Source organism: Scyliorhinus torazame, chromosome 31, assembly GCF_047496885.1.
Source record: "Scyliorhinus torazame isolate Kashiwa2021f chromosome 31, sScyTor2.1, whole genome shotgun sequence".
Lineage (NCBI taxonomy): Eukaryota > Metazoa > Chordata > Chondrichthyes > Carcharhiniformes > Scyliorhinidae > Scyliorhinus > Scyliorhinus torazame.
In genome coordinates, this window is record NC_092737.1 from 16602107 (window position 1) to 16622569 (window position 20463).

A 20463-nucleotide genomic window follows, 5' to 3' on the forward strand; every position below is an offset into this window, starting at 1 on the left:
TGCGTGTTGCTACTTACAATCAGGAAACAGGCTCCGAGCAGACAGGCCTTGACTTTCACATCAAGGTCCATGGGAAACTGGACTCCAAAATTGTCAGCGTCTGTCAGCACTTCCTTCGCAACGCCACTCCATTGTTTACTAATCCGTCCAATACTCCTCGACTCATCTCGAGGTTTCACCTGCAACACAGAGATAGAGATATAAACCACACCCCTCACTGCAACACTGATATACCCCACACCGCTCACTGTAACACTGATATACCCCACACCCCTCACTGTAACACTCTGATATACCCCACACCCCTCACTGTAACACTCTGATATACCCCACACCCCTCACTGTAACACTGATATACCCCACACCCCTCACTGTAACACTCTCTGATATACCCCACACCCCTCACTGTAACACTGATATACCCCACACCCCTCACTGTAACACTCTCTGATATACCCCACACCCCTCACTGTAACACTCTGATATACCCCACACCCCTCACTGTAACACACTGATATACCCCACACCCCTCACTGTAACACACTCTGATATACCCCACACCCCTCACTGTAACACTCTGATATACCCCACACCCCTCACTGTAACACTCTGATATACCCCACACCCCTCACTGTAACACTCTGATATACCCCACACCCCTCACTGTAACACACTCTGATATACCCCACACCCCTCACTGTAACACTCTGATATACCCCACACCCCTCACTGTAACACTCTGATATACCCCACACCCCTCACTGTAACACTGATATACCCCACACCCCTCACTGTAACACTCTGATATACCCCACACCCCTCACTGTAACACACTCTGATATACCCCACACCCCTCACTGTAACACTCTGATATACCCCACACCCCTCACTGTAACACTCTGATATACCCCACATCCCTCACTGTAACACTGATATACCCCACACCCCTCACTGTAACACTCTGATATACCCCACACCCCTCACTGTAACACTGATATACCCCACACCCCTCACTGTAACACTGATATACCCCACACCCCTCACTGTAACACTCTGATATACCCCACACCCCTCACTGTAACACTGATATACCCCACACCCCTCACTGTAACACTGATATACCCCACACCCCTCACTGTAACACTCTGATATACCCCACACCCCTCACTGTAACACTGATATACCCCACACCCCTCACTGTAACACTGATATACCCCACACCCCTCACTGTAACACTCTCTGATATACCCCACACCCCTCACTGTAACACTGATATACCCCACACCCCTCACTGTAACACTCTCTGATATACCCCACACCCCTCACTGTAACACTGATATACCCCAACACCCCTCACTGTAACACTCTGATATACCCCACACCCCTCACTGTAACACTCTGATATACCCCACACCCCTCACTGTAACACTGATATACCCCAACACCCCTCACTGTAACACTCTGATATACCCCACACCCCTCACTGTAACACTCTGATATACCCCACACCCCTCACTGTAACACTGATATACCCCAACACCCCTCACTGTAACACTCTGATATACCCCAACACCCCTCACTGTAACACTCTGATATACCCCACACCCCTCACTGTAACACTCTGATATACCCCACACCCCTCACTGTAACACTCTCTGATATACCCCACACCCCTCACTGTAACACTCTGATATACCCCACACCCCTCACTGTAACACACTGATATACCCCACACCCCTCACCGTAACACTCTCTGATATACCCCACACCCCTCACTGTAACACTCTGATATACCCCACACCCCTCACTGTAACACTCTGATATACCCCACAGCGCTCACTGTAACACTCTCTGATATACCCCACACCCCTCACTGTAACACTCTCTGATATACCCCACACCCCTCACTGTAACACTCTGATATACCCCACACTCCTCACTGTAACACTCTGATATACCCCACACCCCACACTGTAACACTCTGATATACCCCACACCCCTCACTGTAACACTGATATACCCCACACCCCTCACTGTAACACTCTGATATACCCCACACCCCTCACTGTAACACTCTCATATACCCCACACACCTCACTATAACACTGATATGCCCCACACCCCTCACTGTAACACTGATATACCCCACACCCCTCACTGTAACACTCTGATATACCCCACACCCCTCACTGTAACACTTTCTGATATACCCCACACCCCTCACTGTAACACTCTGATATACCCCACACCCCTCACTGTAACACTCTGATATACCCCACACCCCTCACTGTAACACTCTCTGATATACCCCACACCCCTCACTGTAACACTCTGATATACCCCACACCCCTCACTGTAACACTCTGATATACCCCACAGCGCTCACTGTAACACTCTCTGATATACCCCACACCCCTCACTGTAACACTCTGATATATCCCTCACCCCTCACTGTAACACTCTCTGATATATCCCACACCCCTCACTGTAACACTATGATATACCCCACACCCCTCACTGTAACACTGATACAACCCACACCCCTCACTGTAACACTGATATACCGCACACCCCTCACTGTAACACTGATATACCCCACACCCCTCACTGTAACACGCTGATATACCCCACACCCCTCACTGTAACACTCTGATATACCCCACACCCCTCACTGTGACACTCTCTGATATACCCCACACCCCTCACTGTAACACTATGATATACCCCACACCCCTCACTGTAACACTGATATAACCCACACCCCTCACTGTAACACACTGATATGACCCACACCCCTCACTGTAACACTATGATATACCCCACACCCCTCACTGTAACACTCTCTGATATACCCCGCACTCCTCACTGTAACACTCTGATATACCCCACACCCCACACTGTAACACTCTGATATACCCCACACCCCTCACTGTAACACTGATATACCCCACACCCCTCACTGTAACACTCTCTGATATACCCCTCACCCCTCACTGTAACACTCTGATATACCCCACACCCCTCACTGTAACACTCTGATATACCCCACACACCTCACTATAACACTGATATACCCCACACCCCTCACTGTAACACTGATATACCCCACACCCCTCACTGTAACACTCTGATATACCCCACACCCCTCACTGTAACACTTTCTGATATACCCCACACCCCTCACTGTAACACTCTGATATACCCCACACCCCTCACTGTAACACTCTGATATACCCCACACCCCTCACTGTAACACTCTCTGATATACCCCACACCCCTCACTGTAACACTGATATACCCCACACCCCTCACTGTAACACTGATATACCGCACACCCCTTACTGTAACACCAATATACCCCACACCCCTCACTGTAACACTGATATACCCCACACCTCTCACTGTAACACTCTGATATACCCCACACCCCTCACTGTAACACTGATATACCCCACACCCCTCACTGTAACACTGATATACCCCACACCCCTCACTGTAACACTCTGATATACCCCACACCCCTCACTGTAACACTCTGATATACCCCACACCCCTCACTGTAACAGTCTCTGATATACCCCACACCCCTCACTGTAACATTCTGAGATACCCCACACCCCTCACTGTAACACTCTGATATACCCCACACCCTCACTGTAACACTCTGATATACCCCACACCCCTCACTGTAACACTGATATACCCCACACCCCTCACTGTAACACTCTGATATATCCCTCACCCCACTGTAACACTGATATACCCCACACCCCTCACTGTAACACTCTGATATATCCCTCACCCCTCACTGTAACACTCTCTGATATATCCCACACCCCTCACTGTAACACTATGATATACCCCACACCCCTCACTGTAACACTGATACAACCCACACCCCTCACTGTAACACTGATATACCCCACACCCTCACTGTAACACTGATATACCCCACACCCCTCACTGTAACACGCTGATATACCCCACACCCCTCACTGTAACACTCTGATATACCCCACACCCCTCACTGTAACACTCTGATATATCCCTCACCCCTCACTGTAACACTGATATACCCCACACCCCTCACTGTAACACTCTGATATATCCCTCACCCCTCACTGTAACACTCTCTGATATATCCCACACCCCTCACTGTAACACTATGATATACCCCACACCCCTCACTGTAACACTGATACAACCCACACCCCTCACTGTAACACTGATATACCGCACACCCCTCACTGTAACACTGATATACCCCACACCCCTCACTGTAACACGCTGATATACCCCACACCCCTCACTGTAACACTCTGATATACCCCACACCCCTCACTGTGACACTCTCTGATATACCCCACACCCCTCACTGTAACACTATGATATACCCCACACCCCTCACTGTAACACTGATATAACCCACACCCCTCACTGTAACACACTGATATGACCCACACCCCTCACTGTAACACTATGATATACCCCACACCCCTCACTGTAACACTGATATAACCCACACCCCTCACTGTGACACTCTCTGATATACCCCACACCCCTCACTGTAACACTATGATATACCCCACACCCCTCACTGTAACACTGATATAACCCACACCCCTCACTGTGACACTCTCTGATATATCCCACACCCCTCACTGTAACACTATGATATACCCCACACCCCTCACTGTAACACTGATATAACCCACACCCCTCACTGTAACACACTGATATGACCCACACCCCTCACTGGAACACTGATATATCCCACACCACTCACTGTAACACTCTCTGATATAACCCACACCTCTCACTGTAACACTGATATACTCCACACCCCTCACTGTAACACTCTGATATACCCCACACCCCTCACTGTAACACTCTCTGATATACCCCACACCCCTCACTGTAACACTCTCTGATATACCCCACACCCCTCACTGTAACATTCTGAGATACCCCACACCCCTCACTGTAACACTGATATACCCCACACCCCTCACTGTAACACTCTCTGATATACCCCACACCCCTCACTGTAACACTCTGATATACCCCACACCCCTCACTGTAACACTCTGATATATCCCTCACCCCTCACTGTAACACTCTCTGAAATATCCCACATCCCTCACTGTAACACTATGATATACCCCACACCCCTCACTGTAACACTGATATAACCCACACCCCTCACTGTAACACTCTGATATACCCCACACCCCTCACTGTAACACTCTGATATACCCCACACCCCTCACTGTAACACTGATATACCCCACACCCCTCACTGTAACACTCTGATATATCCCTCACCCCTCACTGTAACACTCTCTGATATATCCCACACCCCTCACTGTAACACTATGATATACCCCACACCCCTCACTGTAACACTGATATACCCCACACCCCTCACTGTAACACTCTGATATACCCCACACCCCTCACTGTAACACTCTGATATATCCCTCACCCCTCACTGTAACACTCTCTGATATATCCCACACCCCTCACTGTAACACTATGATATACCCCACACCCCTCACTGTAACACTGATATAACCCACACCCCTCACTGTAACACTCTGATATACCCCACACCCCTCACTGTAACACTGATATACCCCACACCCCTCACTGTAACACTGATATACCCCACACCCCTCACTGTAACACTGATATACCCCACACCCCTCACTGTAACACTCTGATATACCCCACACCCCTCACTGTAACACTCTCTGATATACCCCACACCCCTCACTGTAACACTATGATATACCCCACACCCCTCACTGTAACACTGATATAACCCACACCCCTCACTGTAACACACTGATATACCCCACACCACTCACTGAAACACTGATATATCCCACACCGCTCACTGTAACACTCTCTGATATAACCCACACCTCTCACTGTAACACTGATATACTCCACACCCCTCACTGTAACACTCTGATATACCCCACACCCCTCACTGTAACACTGATATACCCCACACTCCTCACTGTAACATTCTGATATACCCCACACCCCTCACTGCAACACTGATATACCCCACACCCCTCACTGTAACACTGATATACCCCACACCCCTCACCGTAACACTGATATACCCCACACCCCTCACTGTAACACTCTCTGATATACCCCCACCCCCGTCACTGTAACACTGATATACCCCACACCCCTCACTGCAACACTGATATACCCCACACCCCTCACTGTAACACTGATACACCCCACACCCCTCACTGTAACACTGATATACCCCACACCCCTCACTATAACACTGATATACCCCACACCCCTCACTGTAACACTCGGATATACCCCACATCCCTCACTGTAACACTCTCTGATATACCCCACACCCCTCACTGTAACTCTCTGATATACCCCACACCGCTCACTGTAACACTCTGATATACCCCACACCCCTCACTGTAACACTGATATACCCCACACTGTAACACTCTGATATACCCCACACCCCTCACTGTAACACTCTCTGATATACCCCACACCCCTCACTGTAACTCACTGATATACCTCACACCCCTCACTGTAACACTCTGATAAAACCCACACCCCTCACTGTAACTCACTGATATACCTCACACCCCTCACTGTAACACTCTGATATACCCCACACCCCTCACTGTAACACTCTGATATACCCCACAGCCCTCACTGTAACACTCTGATATACCCCACGCCCCTCACTGTAACACTCTGATATACCCCACACCTCTCACTGTAACACTGATATACCCCACACCCCTCACTGTAACTCACTGATATACCTCACACCCCTCACTGTAACACTCTGATATATCCCACACCCCTCACTATAACACTCTGATATACCCACACCCCTCACTGTAACAATCTGATATACCCCACACCCCTCACTGTAACACTGATATACCCCACACCCCTCACTGTAACACTCTGATATACCCCACACCCCTCACTGTAACACTGATATACCCCACACCCCTCACTGTACACTCTGATATACCCCACACCCCTCACTGTAACACTGATATACCCCACACACCTCACTGTAACACTCTGATATACACCACACTGTAACACTGATATACCCCACACCCCTCACTGTAACACTGATATACCCCACACCCCTCACTGTAACACTCTGATATACCCACACCCCTCACTGTAACACTCTGATATACCCCACACCCCTCACTGTAACACTGATATACCCTACACCGTTCACTGTGACACTGATATACCCTACACCCCTCACTGTAACACTGATATACCCCACACCCCTCACTGTAACACTCTGATATACCCCACACCCCTCACTGTAACACTCTGATATACCCCCACCCCTCACTGTAACACTGATATACTCCACACCCCTCACTGTAACACTGATATACCCCACACCCCTCACTGTAACACTCTGATATACCCCTACCCCTCACTGTAACACTCTGATATATCCCCACCCCTCACTGTAAAACTGATATACCCCACACCCCTCACTGCAACACACTGATATACCCCACACCCCTCACTGTAACACTCTGATATACCCCCACCCCTCACTGCAACACTGATATACCCCACACCCCTCACTGTAACACTGATATACCCCACACCCCTCGCTGTAACACTCTGATATACCCCACACCCCTCACTGTAAGACTGATATACCCCATAACACTCACTGTAACACTGATATACCCCACACCCCTCACTGTAACACTCTGATATACCCCACAGCCCTCACTGTAACACTCTGATATACCCCACGCCCCTCACTGTAACACTCTGATATACCCCACACCTCTCACTGTAACACTGATATACCCCACACCCCTCACTGTAACTCACTGATATACCTCACACCCCTCACTGTAACACTCTGATATATCCCACACCCCTCACTATAACACTCTGATATACCCACACCCCTCACTGTAACAATGTGATATACCCCACACCCCTCACTGTAACACTGATATACCCCACACCCCTCACTGTAACACTCTGATATACCCCACACCCCTCACTGTAACACTGATATACCCCACAACCCTCACTGTACACTCTGATATACCCCACACCCCTCACTGTAACACTGATATACCCCACACACCTCACTGTAACACTCTGATATACACCACACTGTAACACTGATATACCCCACACCCCTCACTGTAACACTGATATACCCCACACCCCTCACTGTAACACTCTGATATACCCACACCCCTCACTGTAACACTCTGATATACCCCACACCCCTCACTGTAACACTGATATACCCTACACCGTTCACTGTGACACTGATATACCCTACACCCCTCACTGTAACACTGATATACCCCACACCCCTCATTGTAACACTCTGATATACCCCACACCCCTCACTGTAACACTCTGATATACCCCCACCCCTCACTGTAACACTGATATACTCCACACCCCTCACTGTAACACTGATATACCCCACACCCCTCACTGTAACACTCTGATATACCCCTACCCCTCACTGTAACACTCTGATATATCCCCACCCCTCACTGTAAAACTGATATACCCCACACCCCTCACTGTAACACACTGATATACCCCACACCCCTCACTGTAACACTCTGATATACCCCCACCCCTCATTGCAACACTGATATACCCCACACCCCTCACTGTAACACTGATATACCCCACACCCCTCGCTGTAACACTCTGATATACCCCACACCCCTCACTGTAAGACTGATATACCCCATAACACTCACTGTAACACTGATATACCCCACACCCCTCACTGTAACACTCTGATAAACCCCACACTCCTCACTGTAACACTCTGATATACCCCACACCCCTCACTGTAACACCCTCTGATATACCCCTCACCCCTCACTGTAACACTCTGATATACCCCACACCCCTCACTGTAACACTCTGATATACCTAATACCCCTCACTGTGACACAGAAATACCCCACACCCCTCACTGACACTGATACAACCCACACCCCTCACTGTAGCACTGATATACCCCACACCCCTCACTGTAACTCTCTGATATATCCCACAGCCCTCACTGTAACACTCTCTGATATACCCCACAACCCTCACTGTAACACTCTGATATACCCCACACCCCTCACTGTAACACTCTGATATACCCCACACCCCTCACTGTAACTCTCTGATATATCCCACAGCCCTCACTGTAACACTGATATACCCCACACCCCTCACTGTAACACTGATATACACCGCACCCCTCACTGTAACACTGATATACCCCACACCCCTTACTGTAACTCTCTGATATATCCCACAGCCCTCACTGTAACACTCTCTGATATACCCCACAACCCTCACTGTAACACTCTGATATACCCCACACCCCTCACTGTAACACTCTGATATACCCCACACCCCTCACTGACACTGATATAACCCACACCCCTCACTGTAACACTGATATACCCCACACCCCTCATTGTAACACTGATATACCCCACACCCCTCACTGTAACACTCTGATATACCCCACACCCCTCAGTATAACACTCTGATATACCCCACACCCCTCACTGTAACACTCTGATACACCCCACACCCCTCACTGTAACACTCTCATATACCCCACACCCCTCACTATAACACACTGATATACCCACACCCCTCACTGTAACACTCTCTGATATCCCCCACACCCCTCACTGTAACACTCTCTGAAATACCGCACACCCCTCACTGTAACACTCTGATATACCCCACACCCCTTACTGTAACACTCTGATATACCCCACACCCCTCACTGTAACACTGATACACCCCACACCCCTCACTGTAACACTCTCTGATATACCCCACACCCCTCACTGTAATACTCTCTGATATACCCGACACCCCTCACTGTAACACTCTGATATACCCCACACACCTCACTGTAACACTCTGATATACCCCACACCCCTCACTGTAACACTCTGATATACCCCACACCCCTCACTGTAACACTCTGATATACCCCACACCCCTCACTGTAACACCCTGATATACCCCACACCCCTCACTGTAACACACTGATATACCCCACACCCCTCACTGTAACACTCTGATATACCCCACACCCTTCACTGTAACCCTCTGATATACCCCATACCCCTCACTGTAACACTCTCTGATAAACCCAACACCCCTGACTGTAACACTCTGATATACCCCACACCCCTCACTGTAACACTGATATACCCCACACCCCTCACTGTAACACTCTGATATATCCCTCACCCCTCACTGTAACACTCTCTGATATATCCCACACCCCTCACTGTAACACTCTGATATACCCCACACCCCTCACTGTGACACTCTCTGATATACCCCACACCCCTCACTGTAACACTATGATATACCCCACACCCCTCACTGTAACACTGATATAACCCACACCCCTCACTGTAACACACTGATATGACCCACACCCCTCACTGTAACACTATGATATACCCCACACCCCTCACTGTAACACTGATATAACCCACACCCCTCACTGTGACACTCTCTGATATACCCCACACCCCTCACTGTAACACTATGATATACCCCACACCGCTCACTGTAACACTGATATAACCCACACCCCTCACTGTGACACTCTCTGATATATCCCACACCCCTCACTGTAACACTATGATATACCCCACACCCCTCACTGTAACACTGATATAACCCACACCCCTCACTGTAACACACTGATATGACCCACACCCCTCACTGGAACACTGATATATCCCACACCACTCACTGTAACACTCTCTGATATAACCCACACCTCTCACTGTAACACTGATATACTCCACACCCCTCACTGTAACACTCTGATATACCCCACACCCCTCACTGTAACACTCTCTGATATACCCCACACCCCTCACTGTAACACTCTCTGATATACCCCACACCCCTCACTGTAACATTCTGAGATACCCCACACCCCTCACTGTAACACTGATATGCCCCACACCCCTCACTGTAACACTCTCTGATATACCCCACACCCCTCACTGTAACACTCTGATATACCCCACACCCCTCACTGTAACACTCTGATATATCCCTCACCCCTCACTGTAACACTCTCTGAAATATCCCACATCCCTCACTGTAACACTATGATATACCCCACACCCCTCACTGTAACACTGATATAACCCACACCCCTCACTGTAACACTCTGATATACCCCACACCCCTCACTGTAACACTCTGATATACCCCACACCCCTCACTGTAACACTGATATACCCCACACCCCTCACTGTAACACTCTGATATATCCCTCACCCCTCACTGTAACACTCTCTGATATATCCCACACCCCTCACTGTAACACTATGATATACCCCACACCCCTCACTGTAACACTGATATACCCCACACCCCTCACTGTAACACTCTGATATACCCCACACCCCTCACTGTAACACTCTGATATATCCCTCACCCCTCACTGTAACACTCTCTGATATATCCCACACCCCTCACTGTAACACTATGATATACCCCACACCCCTCACTGTAACACTGATATAACCCACACCCCTCACTGTAACACTCTGATATACCCCACACCCCTCACTGTAACACTGATATACCCCACACCCCTCACTGTAACACTGATATACCCCACACCCCTCACTGTAACACTGATATACCCCACACCCCTCACTGTAACACTCTGATATACCCCACACCCCTCACTGTAACACTCTCTGATATACCCCACACCCCTCACTGTAACACTATGATATACCCCACACCCCTCACTGTAACACTGATATAACCCACACCCCTCACTGTAACACACTGATATACCCCACACCACTCACTGAAACACTGATATATCCCACACCGCTCACTGTAACACTCTCTGATATAACCCACACCTCTCACTGTAACACTGATATACTCCACACACCTCACTGTAACACTCTGATATACCCCACACCCCTCACTGTAACACTGATATACCCCACACTCCTCACTGTAACATTCTGATATACCCCACACCCCTCACTGCAACACTGATATACCCCACACCCCTCACTGTAACACTGATATACCCCACACCCCTCACCGTAACACTGATATACCCCACACCCCTCACTGTAACACTCTCTGATATACCCCCACCCCCGTCACTGTAACACTGATATACCCCACACCCCTCACTGCAACACTGATATACCCCACACCCCTCACTGTAACACTGATACACCCCACACCCCTCACTGTAACACTGATATACCCCACACCCCTCACTATAACACTGATATACCCCACACCCCTCACTGTAACACTCGGATATACCCCACATCCCTCACTGTAACACTCTATGATATACCCCACACCCCTCACTGTAACTCTCTGATATACCCCACACCCCTCACTGTAACACTGATATACCCCACACTGTAACACTCTGATATACCCCACACCCCTCACTGTAACACTCTGATAAAACCCACACCCCTCACTGTAACTCACTGATATACCTCACACCCCTCACTGTAACACTCTGATATACCCCACACCCCTCACTGTAACACTCTGATATACCCCACACCCCTCACTGTAACACTCTGATATACCCCACAGCCCTCACTGTAACACTCTGATATACCCCACGCCCCTCAATGTAACACTCTGATATACCCCACACCTCTCACTGTAACACTGATATACCCCACACCCCTCACTGTAACTCACTGATATACCTCACACCCCTCACTGTAACACTCTGATATATCCCACACCCCTCACTATAACACTCTGATATACCCACACCCCTCACTGTAACAATCTGATATACCCCACACCCCTCACTGTAACACTGATATACCCCACACCCCTCACTGTAACACTCTGATATACCCCACACCCCTCACTGTAACACTGATATACCCCACACCCCTCACTGTACACTCTGATATAACCCACACCCCTCACTGTAACACTGATATACCCCACACACCTCACTGTAACACTCTGATATACACCACACTGTAACACTGATATACCCCACACCCCTCACTGTAACACTGATATACCCCACACCCCTCACTGTAACACTCTGATATACCCACACCCCTCACTGTAACACTCTGATATACCCCACACCCCTCACTGTAACACTGATATACCCTACACCGTTCACTGTGACACTGATATACCCTACACCCCTCACTGTAACACTGATATACCCCACACCCCTCACTGTAACACTCTGATATACCCCACACCCCTCACTGTAACACTCTGATATACCCCCACCCCTCACTGTAACACTGATATACTCCACACCCCTCACTGTAACACTGATATACCCCACACCCCTCACTGTAACACTCTGATATACCCCTACCCCTCACTGTAACACTCTGATATATCCCCACCCCTCACTGTAAAACTGATATACCCCACACCCCTCACTGCAACACACTGATATACCCCACACCCCTCACTGTAACACTCTGATATACCCCCACCCCTCACTGCAACACTGATATACCCCACACCCCTCACTGTAACACTGATATACCCCACACCCCTCGCTGTAACACTCTGATATACCCCACACCCCTCACTGTAAGACTGATATACCCCATAACACTCACTGTAACACTGATATACCCCACACCCCTCACTGTAACACTCTGATATACCCCACAGCCCTCACTGTAACACTCTGATATACCCCACGCCCCTCACTGTAACACTCTGATATACCCCACACCTCTCACTGTAACACTGATATACCCCACACCCCTCACTGTAACTCACTGATATACCTCACACCCCTCACTGTAACACTCTGATATATCCCACACCCCTCACTATAACACTCTGATATACCCACACCCCTCACTGTAACAATGTGATATACCCCACACCCCTCACTGTAACACTGATATACCCCACACCCCTCACTGTAACACTCTGATATACCCCACACCCCTCACTGTAACACTGATATACCCCACACCCCTCACTGTACACTCTGATATACCCCACACCCCTCACTGTAACACTGATATACCCCACACACCTCACTGTAACACTCTGATATACACCACACTGTAACACTGATATACCCCACACCCCTCACTGTAACACTGATATACCCCACACCCCTCACTGTAACACTCTGATATACCCACACCCCTCACTGTAACACTCTGATATACCCCCCACACCCCTCACTGTAACACTGATATACCCTACACCGTTCACTGTGACACTGATATACCCTACACCCCTCACTGTAACACTGATATACCCCACACCCCTCACTGTAACACTCTGATATACCCCACACCCCTCACTGTAACACTCTGATATACCCCCACCCCTCACTGTAACACTGATATACTCCACACCCCTCACTGTAACACTGATATACCCCACACCCCTCACTGTAACACTCTGATATACCCCTACCCCTCACTGTAACACTCTGATATATCCCCACCCCTCACTGTAAAACTGATATACCCCACACCCCTCACTGCAACACACTGATATACCCCACACCCCTCACTGTAACACTCTGATATACCTCCACCCCTCACTGCAACACTGATATACCCCACACCCCTCACTGTAACACTGATATACCCCACACCCCTCGCTGTAACACTCTGATATACCCCACACCCCTCACTGTAAGACTGATATACCCCATAACACTCACTGTAACACTGATATACCCCACACCCCTCACTGTAACACTCTGATATACCCCACAGCCCTCACTGTAACACTCTGATATACCCCACGCCCCTCACTGTAACACTCTGATATACCCCACACCTCTCACTGTAACACTGATATACCCCACACCCCTCACTGTAACTCACTGATATACCTCACACCCCTCACTGTAACACTCTGATATATCCCACACCCCTCACTATAACACTCTGATATACCCACACCCCTCACTGTAACAATGTGATATACCCCACACCCCTCACTGTAACACTGATATACCCCACACCCCTCACTGTAACACTCTGATATACCCCACACCCCTCACTGTAACACTGATATACCCCACACCCCTCACTGTACACTCTGATATACCCCACACCCCTCACTGTAACACTGATATACCCCACACACCTCACTGTAACACTCTGATATACACCACACTGTAACACTGATATACCCCACACCCCTCACTGTAACACTGATATACCCCACACCCCTCACTGTAACACTCTGATATACCCACACCCCTCACTGTAACACTCTGATATACCCCACACCCCTCACTGTAACACTGATATACCCTACACCGTTCACTGTGACACTGATATACCCTACACCCCTCACTGTAACACTGATATACCCCACACCCCTCACTGTAACACTCTGATATACCCCACACCCCTCACTGTAACACTCTGATATACCCCCACCCCTCACTGTAACACTGATATACTCCACACCCCTCACTGTAACACTGATATACCCCACACCCCTCACTGTAACACTCTGATATACCCCTACCCCTCACTGTAACACTCTGATATATCCCCACCCCTCACTGTAAAACTGATATACCCCACACCCCTCACTGTAACACACTGATATACCCCACACCCCTCACTGTAACACTCTGATATACCCCCACCCCTCATTGCAACACTGATATACCCCACACCCCTCACTGTAACACTGATATACCCCACACCCCTCGCTGTAACACTCTGATATACCCCACACCCCTCACTGTAAGACTGATATACCCCATAACACTCACTGTAACACTGATATACCCCACACCCCTCACTGTAACACTCTGATAAACCCCACACTCCTCACTGTAACACTCTGATATACCCCACACCCCTCACTGTAACACCCTCTGATATACCCCTCACCCCTCACTGTAACACTCTGATATACCCCACACCCCTCACTGTAACACTCTGATATACCTAATACCCCTCACTGTGACACAGAAATACCCCACACCCCTCACTGACACTGATACAACCCACACCCCTCACTGTAGCACTGATATACCCCACACCCCTCACTGTAACTCTCTGATATATCCCACAGCCCTCACTGTAACACTCTCTGATATACCCCACAACCCTCACTGTAACACTCTGATATACCCCACACCCCTCACTGTAACACTCTGATATACCCCACACCCCTCACTGTAACTCTCTGATATATCCCACAGCCCTCACTGTAACACTGATATACCCCACACCCCTCACTGTAACACTGATATACACCGCACCCCTCACTGTAACACTGATATACCCCACACCCCTCACTGTAACTCTCTGATATATCCCACAGCCCTCGCTGTAACACTCTCTGATATACCCCACAACCCTCACTGTAACACTCTGATATACCCCACACCCCTCACTGTAACACTCTGATATACCCCACACCCCTCACTGACACTGATATAACCCACACCCCTCACTGTAACACTGATATACCCCACACCCCTCATTGTAACACTGATATACCCCACACCCCTCACTGTAACACTCTGATATACCCCACACCCCTCAGTATAACACTCTGATATACCCCACACCCCTCACTGTAACACTCTGATACACCCCACACCCCTCACTGTAACACTCTCATATACCCCACACCCCTCACTATAACACACTGATATACCCACACCCCTCACTGTAACACTCTCTGATATCCCCCACACCCCTCACTGTAACACTCTCTGAAATACCGCACACCCCTCACTGTAACACTCTGATATACCCCACACCCCTTACTGTAACACTCTGATATACCCCACACCCCTCACTGTAACACTGATACACCCCACACCCCTCACTGTAACACTCTCTGATATACCCCACACCCCTCACTGTAATACTCTCTGATATACCCGACACCCCTCACTGTAACACTCTGATATACCCCACACACCTCACTGTAACACTCTGATATACCCCACACCCCTCACTGTAACACTCTGATATACCCCACACCCCTCACTGTAACACTCTGATATACCCCACACCCCTCACTGTAACACCCTGATATACCCCACACCCCTCACTGTAACACACTGATATACCCCACACCCCTCACTGTAACACTCTGATATACCCCACACCCTTCACTGTAACCCTCTGATATACCCCATACCCCTCACTGTAACACTCTCTGATAAACCCAACACCCCTGACTGTAACACTCTGATATACCCCACACCCCTCACTGTAACACTGATATACCCCACACCCCTCACTGTAACACTCTGATATACCCCACACCCCTCACTGTAACACTGATATACCCCACACCCCTCACTGTACACTCTGATATACCCCACACACCTCACTGTAACACTGATATACCCCACACACCTCACTGTAACACTCTGATATACACCACACTGTAACACTGATATACCCCACACCCCTCACGGTAACACTGATATACCCCACACCCCTCACTGTAACACTGATATACCCCACACCCCTCACTGTAACACTCTGATATACCCCACACCCCTCACTGTAACACTGATATACCCCCACCCCTCACTGTAACACTGATATACCCCACACCCCTCACTGTAACACTGATATACCCCACACCCCTCACTGTAACACTCTGATATACCCCTACCCCTCACTGTAACACTCTGATATATCCCCACCCCTCACTGTAACACTGATATACCCCACACCCCTCACTGTAACACACTGATATACCCCACACCCCTCACTGTAACACTCTGATATACCCCCACCCCTCACTGTAACACTGATATACCCCACACCCCTCACTGTAACACTGATATACCCCACACCCCTCACTGTAACACTCTGATATACCCCACACCCCTCACTGTAACACTGATATACCCCACACCCCTCACTGTAACACTCTGATATACCCCACACCCCTCACTGTAACACCCTGATATACCCCACACCCCTCACTGTAACACACTGATATACCCCACACCCCTCACTGTAACACTCTGATATACCCCACACCCTTCACTGTAACCCTCTGATATACCCCATACCCCTCACTGTAACACTCTCTGATAAACCCAACACCCCTGACTGTAACACTCTGATATACCCCACACCCCTCACTGTAACACTGATATACCCCACACCCCTCACTGTAACACTCTGATATACCCCACACCCCTCACTGTAACACTGATATACCCCACACCCCTCACTGTACACTCTGATATACCCCACACACCTCACTGTAACACTGATATACCCCACACACCTCACTGTAACACTCTGATATACACCACACTGTAACACTGATATACCCCACACCCCTCACGGTAACACTGATATACCCCACACCCCTCACTGTAACACTGATATACCCCACACCCCTCACTGTAACACTCTGATATACCCCACACCCCTCACTGTAACACTGATATACCCCCACCCCTCACTGTAACACTGATATACCCCACACCCCTCACTGTAACACTGATATACCCCACACCCCTCACTGTAACACTCTGATATACCCCTACCCCTCACTGTAACACTCTGATATATCCCCACCCCTCACTGTAACACTGATATACCCCACACCCCTCACTGTAACACACTGATATACCCCACACCCCTCACTGTAACACTCTGATATACCCCCACCCCTCACTGTAACACTGATATACCCCACACCCCTCACTGTAACACTGATATACCCCACACCCCTCACTGTAACACTCTGATATACCCCACACCCCTCACTGTAACACTGATATACCCCACACCCCTCACTGTAACACTCTGATATACCCCACACCCCTCACTGTAACACTGATATACCCCATAACACTCACTGTAACACTGATATACCCCACACCCCTCACTGTAACACTCTGATATACCCCACACCCCTCACTGTAACACTCTGATATACCCCACACCCCTCACTGTAACACTCTGATATACCCCACACCCCTCACTGTAACACCCTGATATTCCCCACACCCCTCACTGTAACACACTGATATACCCCACACCCCTCACTGTAACACTCTGATATACCCCACACCCTTCACTGTAACCCTCTGATATACCCCACACCCCTCACTGTAACACTCTGATATACCCCTCACCCCTCACTGTAACACTCTGATATACCCCACACCCCTCACTGTAACACTCTGATATACCTAATACCCCTCACTGTGACACAGAAATACCCCACACCCCTCACTGACACTGATACAACCCACACCCCTCACTGTAGCACTGATATACCCCACACCCCTCACTGTAACTCTCTGATATATCCCACAGCCCTCACTGTAACACTCTCTGATATACCCCACAACCCTCACTGTAACACTCTGATATACCCCACACCCCTCACTGTAACACTCTGATATACCCCACACCCCTCACTGTAACACTGATATACCCCACACCCCTCATTGTAACACTGATATACCCCACGCCCCTCACTGTAACACTCTGATATACCCCACACCCCTCAGTATAACACTCTGATATACCCCACACCCCTCACTGTAACACTCTGATACACCCCACACCCCTCACTGTAACACTCTCATATACCCCATACCCCTCACTATAACACACTGATATACCCACACCCCTCACTGTAACACTCTCTGATATCCCCCACACCCCCCACTGTAACACTCTCTGAAATACCGCACACCCCTCACTGTAACACTCTGATATACCCCACACCCCTCACTGTAACACTCTGATATACCCCACACCCCTCACTGTAACACTGATATACCCCACACCCCTCACTGTAACACTCTCTGATATACCCACACCCCTCACTGTAATACTCTCTGATATACCCGACACCCCTCACTGTAACACTCTGATATACCCCACACCCCTCACTTTAACACTCTGATATACCCCACACCCCTCACTGTAACACTCTGATATACCCCACACCCCTCACTTTAACACTCTGATATACCCCACACCCCTCACTGTAACACTCTGATATACCCCACACCCCTCACTGTAACACTCTGATATACCCCACACCCCTCACTGTAACACCCTGATATACCCCACACCCCTCACTGTAACACACTGATATACCCCACACCCCTCACTGTAACACTCTGATATACCCCACACCCTTCACTGTAACACTCCGATATACCCCATACCCCTCACTGTAACACTCTCTGATAAACCCAACACCCCTCACTGTAACACTCTGATATACCCCACACCCCTCACTGTAACACTCTGATATACCCCACACACCTCACTGTAACACTCTGATATATCCCACACCACTCACTGTAACACACTGATATACCTCACACCCCTCACTGTAACACTCTCTGATATACCCCACACCCCT

General features: G+C 49.0%; 1 protein-coding gene across 1 annotated transcript in view; it reads right to left on the reverse strand.

The window, feature by feature from the left end:
- The window catches only part of LOC140404722 (phospholipid scramblase 2-like), a 49024-nt gene that overhangs the window by 1128 nt on the left and 27433 nt on the right, over positions 1–20463 (reverse strand). The window contains exon 7 of the mRNA XM_072493404.1: positions 18–179. Within this exon, the coding sequence (XP_072349505.1) occupies positions 18–179 (162 nt within the window). The remainder of the gene's footprint in view (positions 1–17; positions 180–20463) is intronic.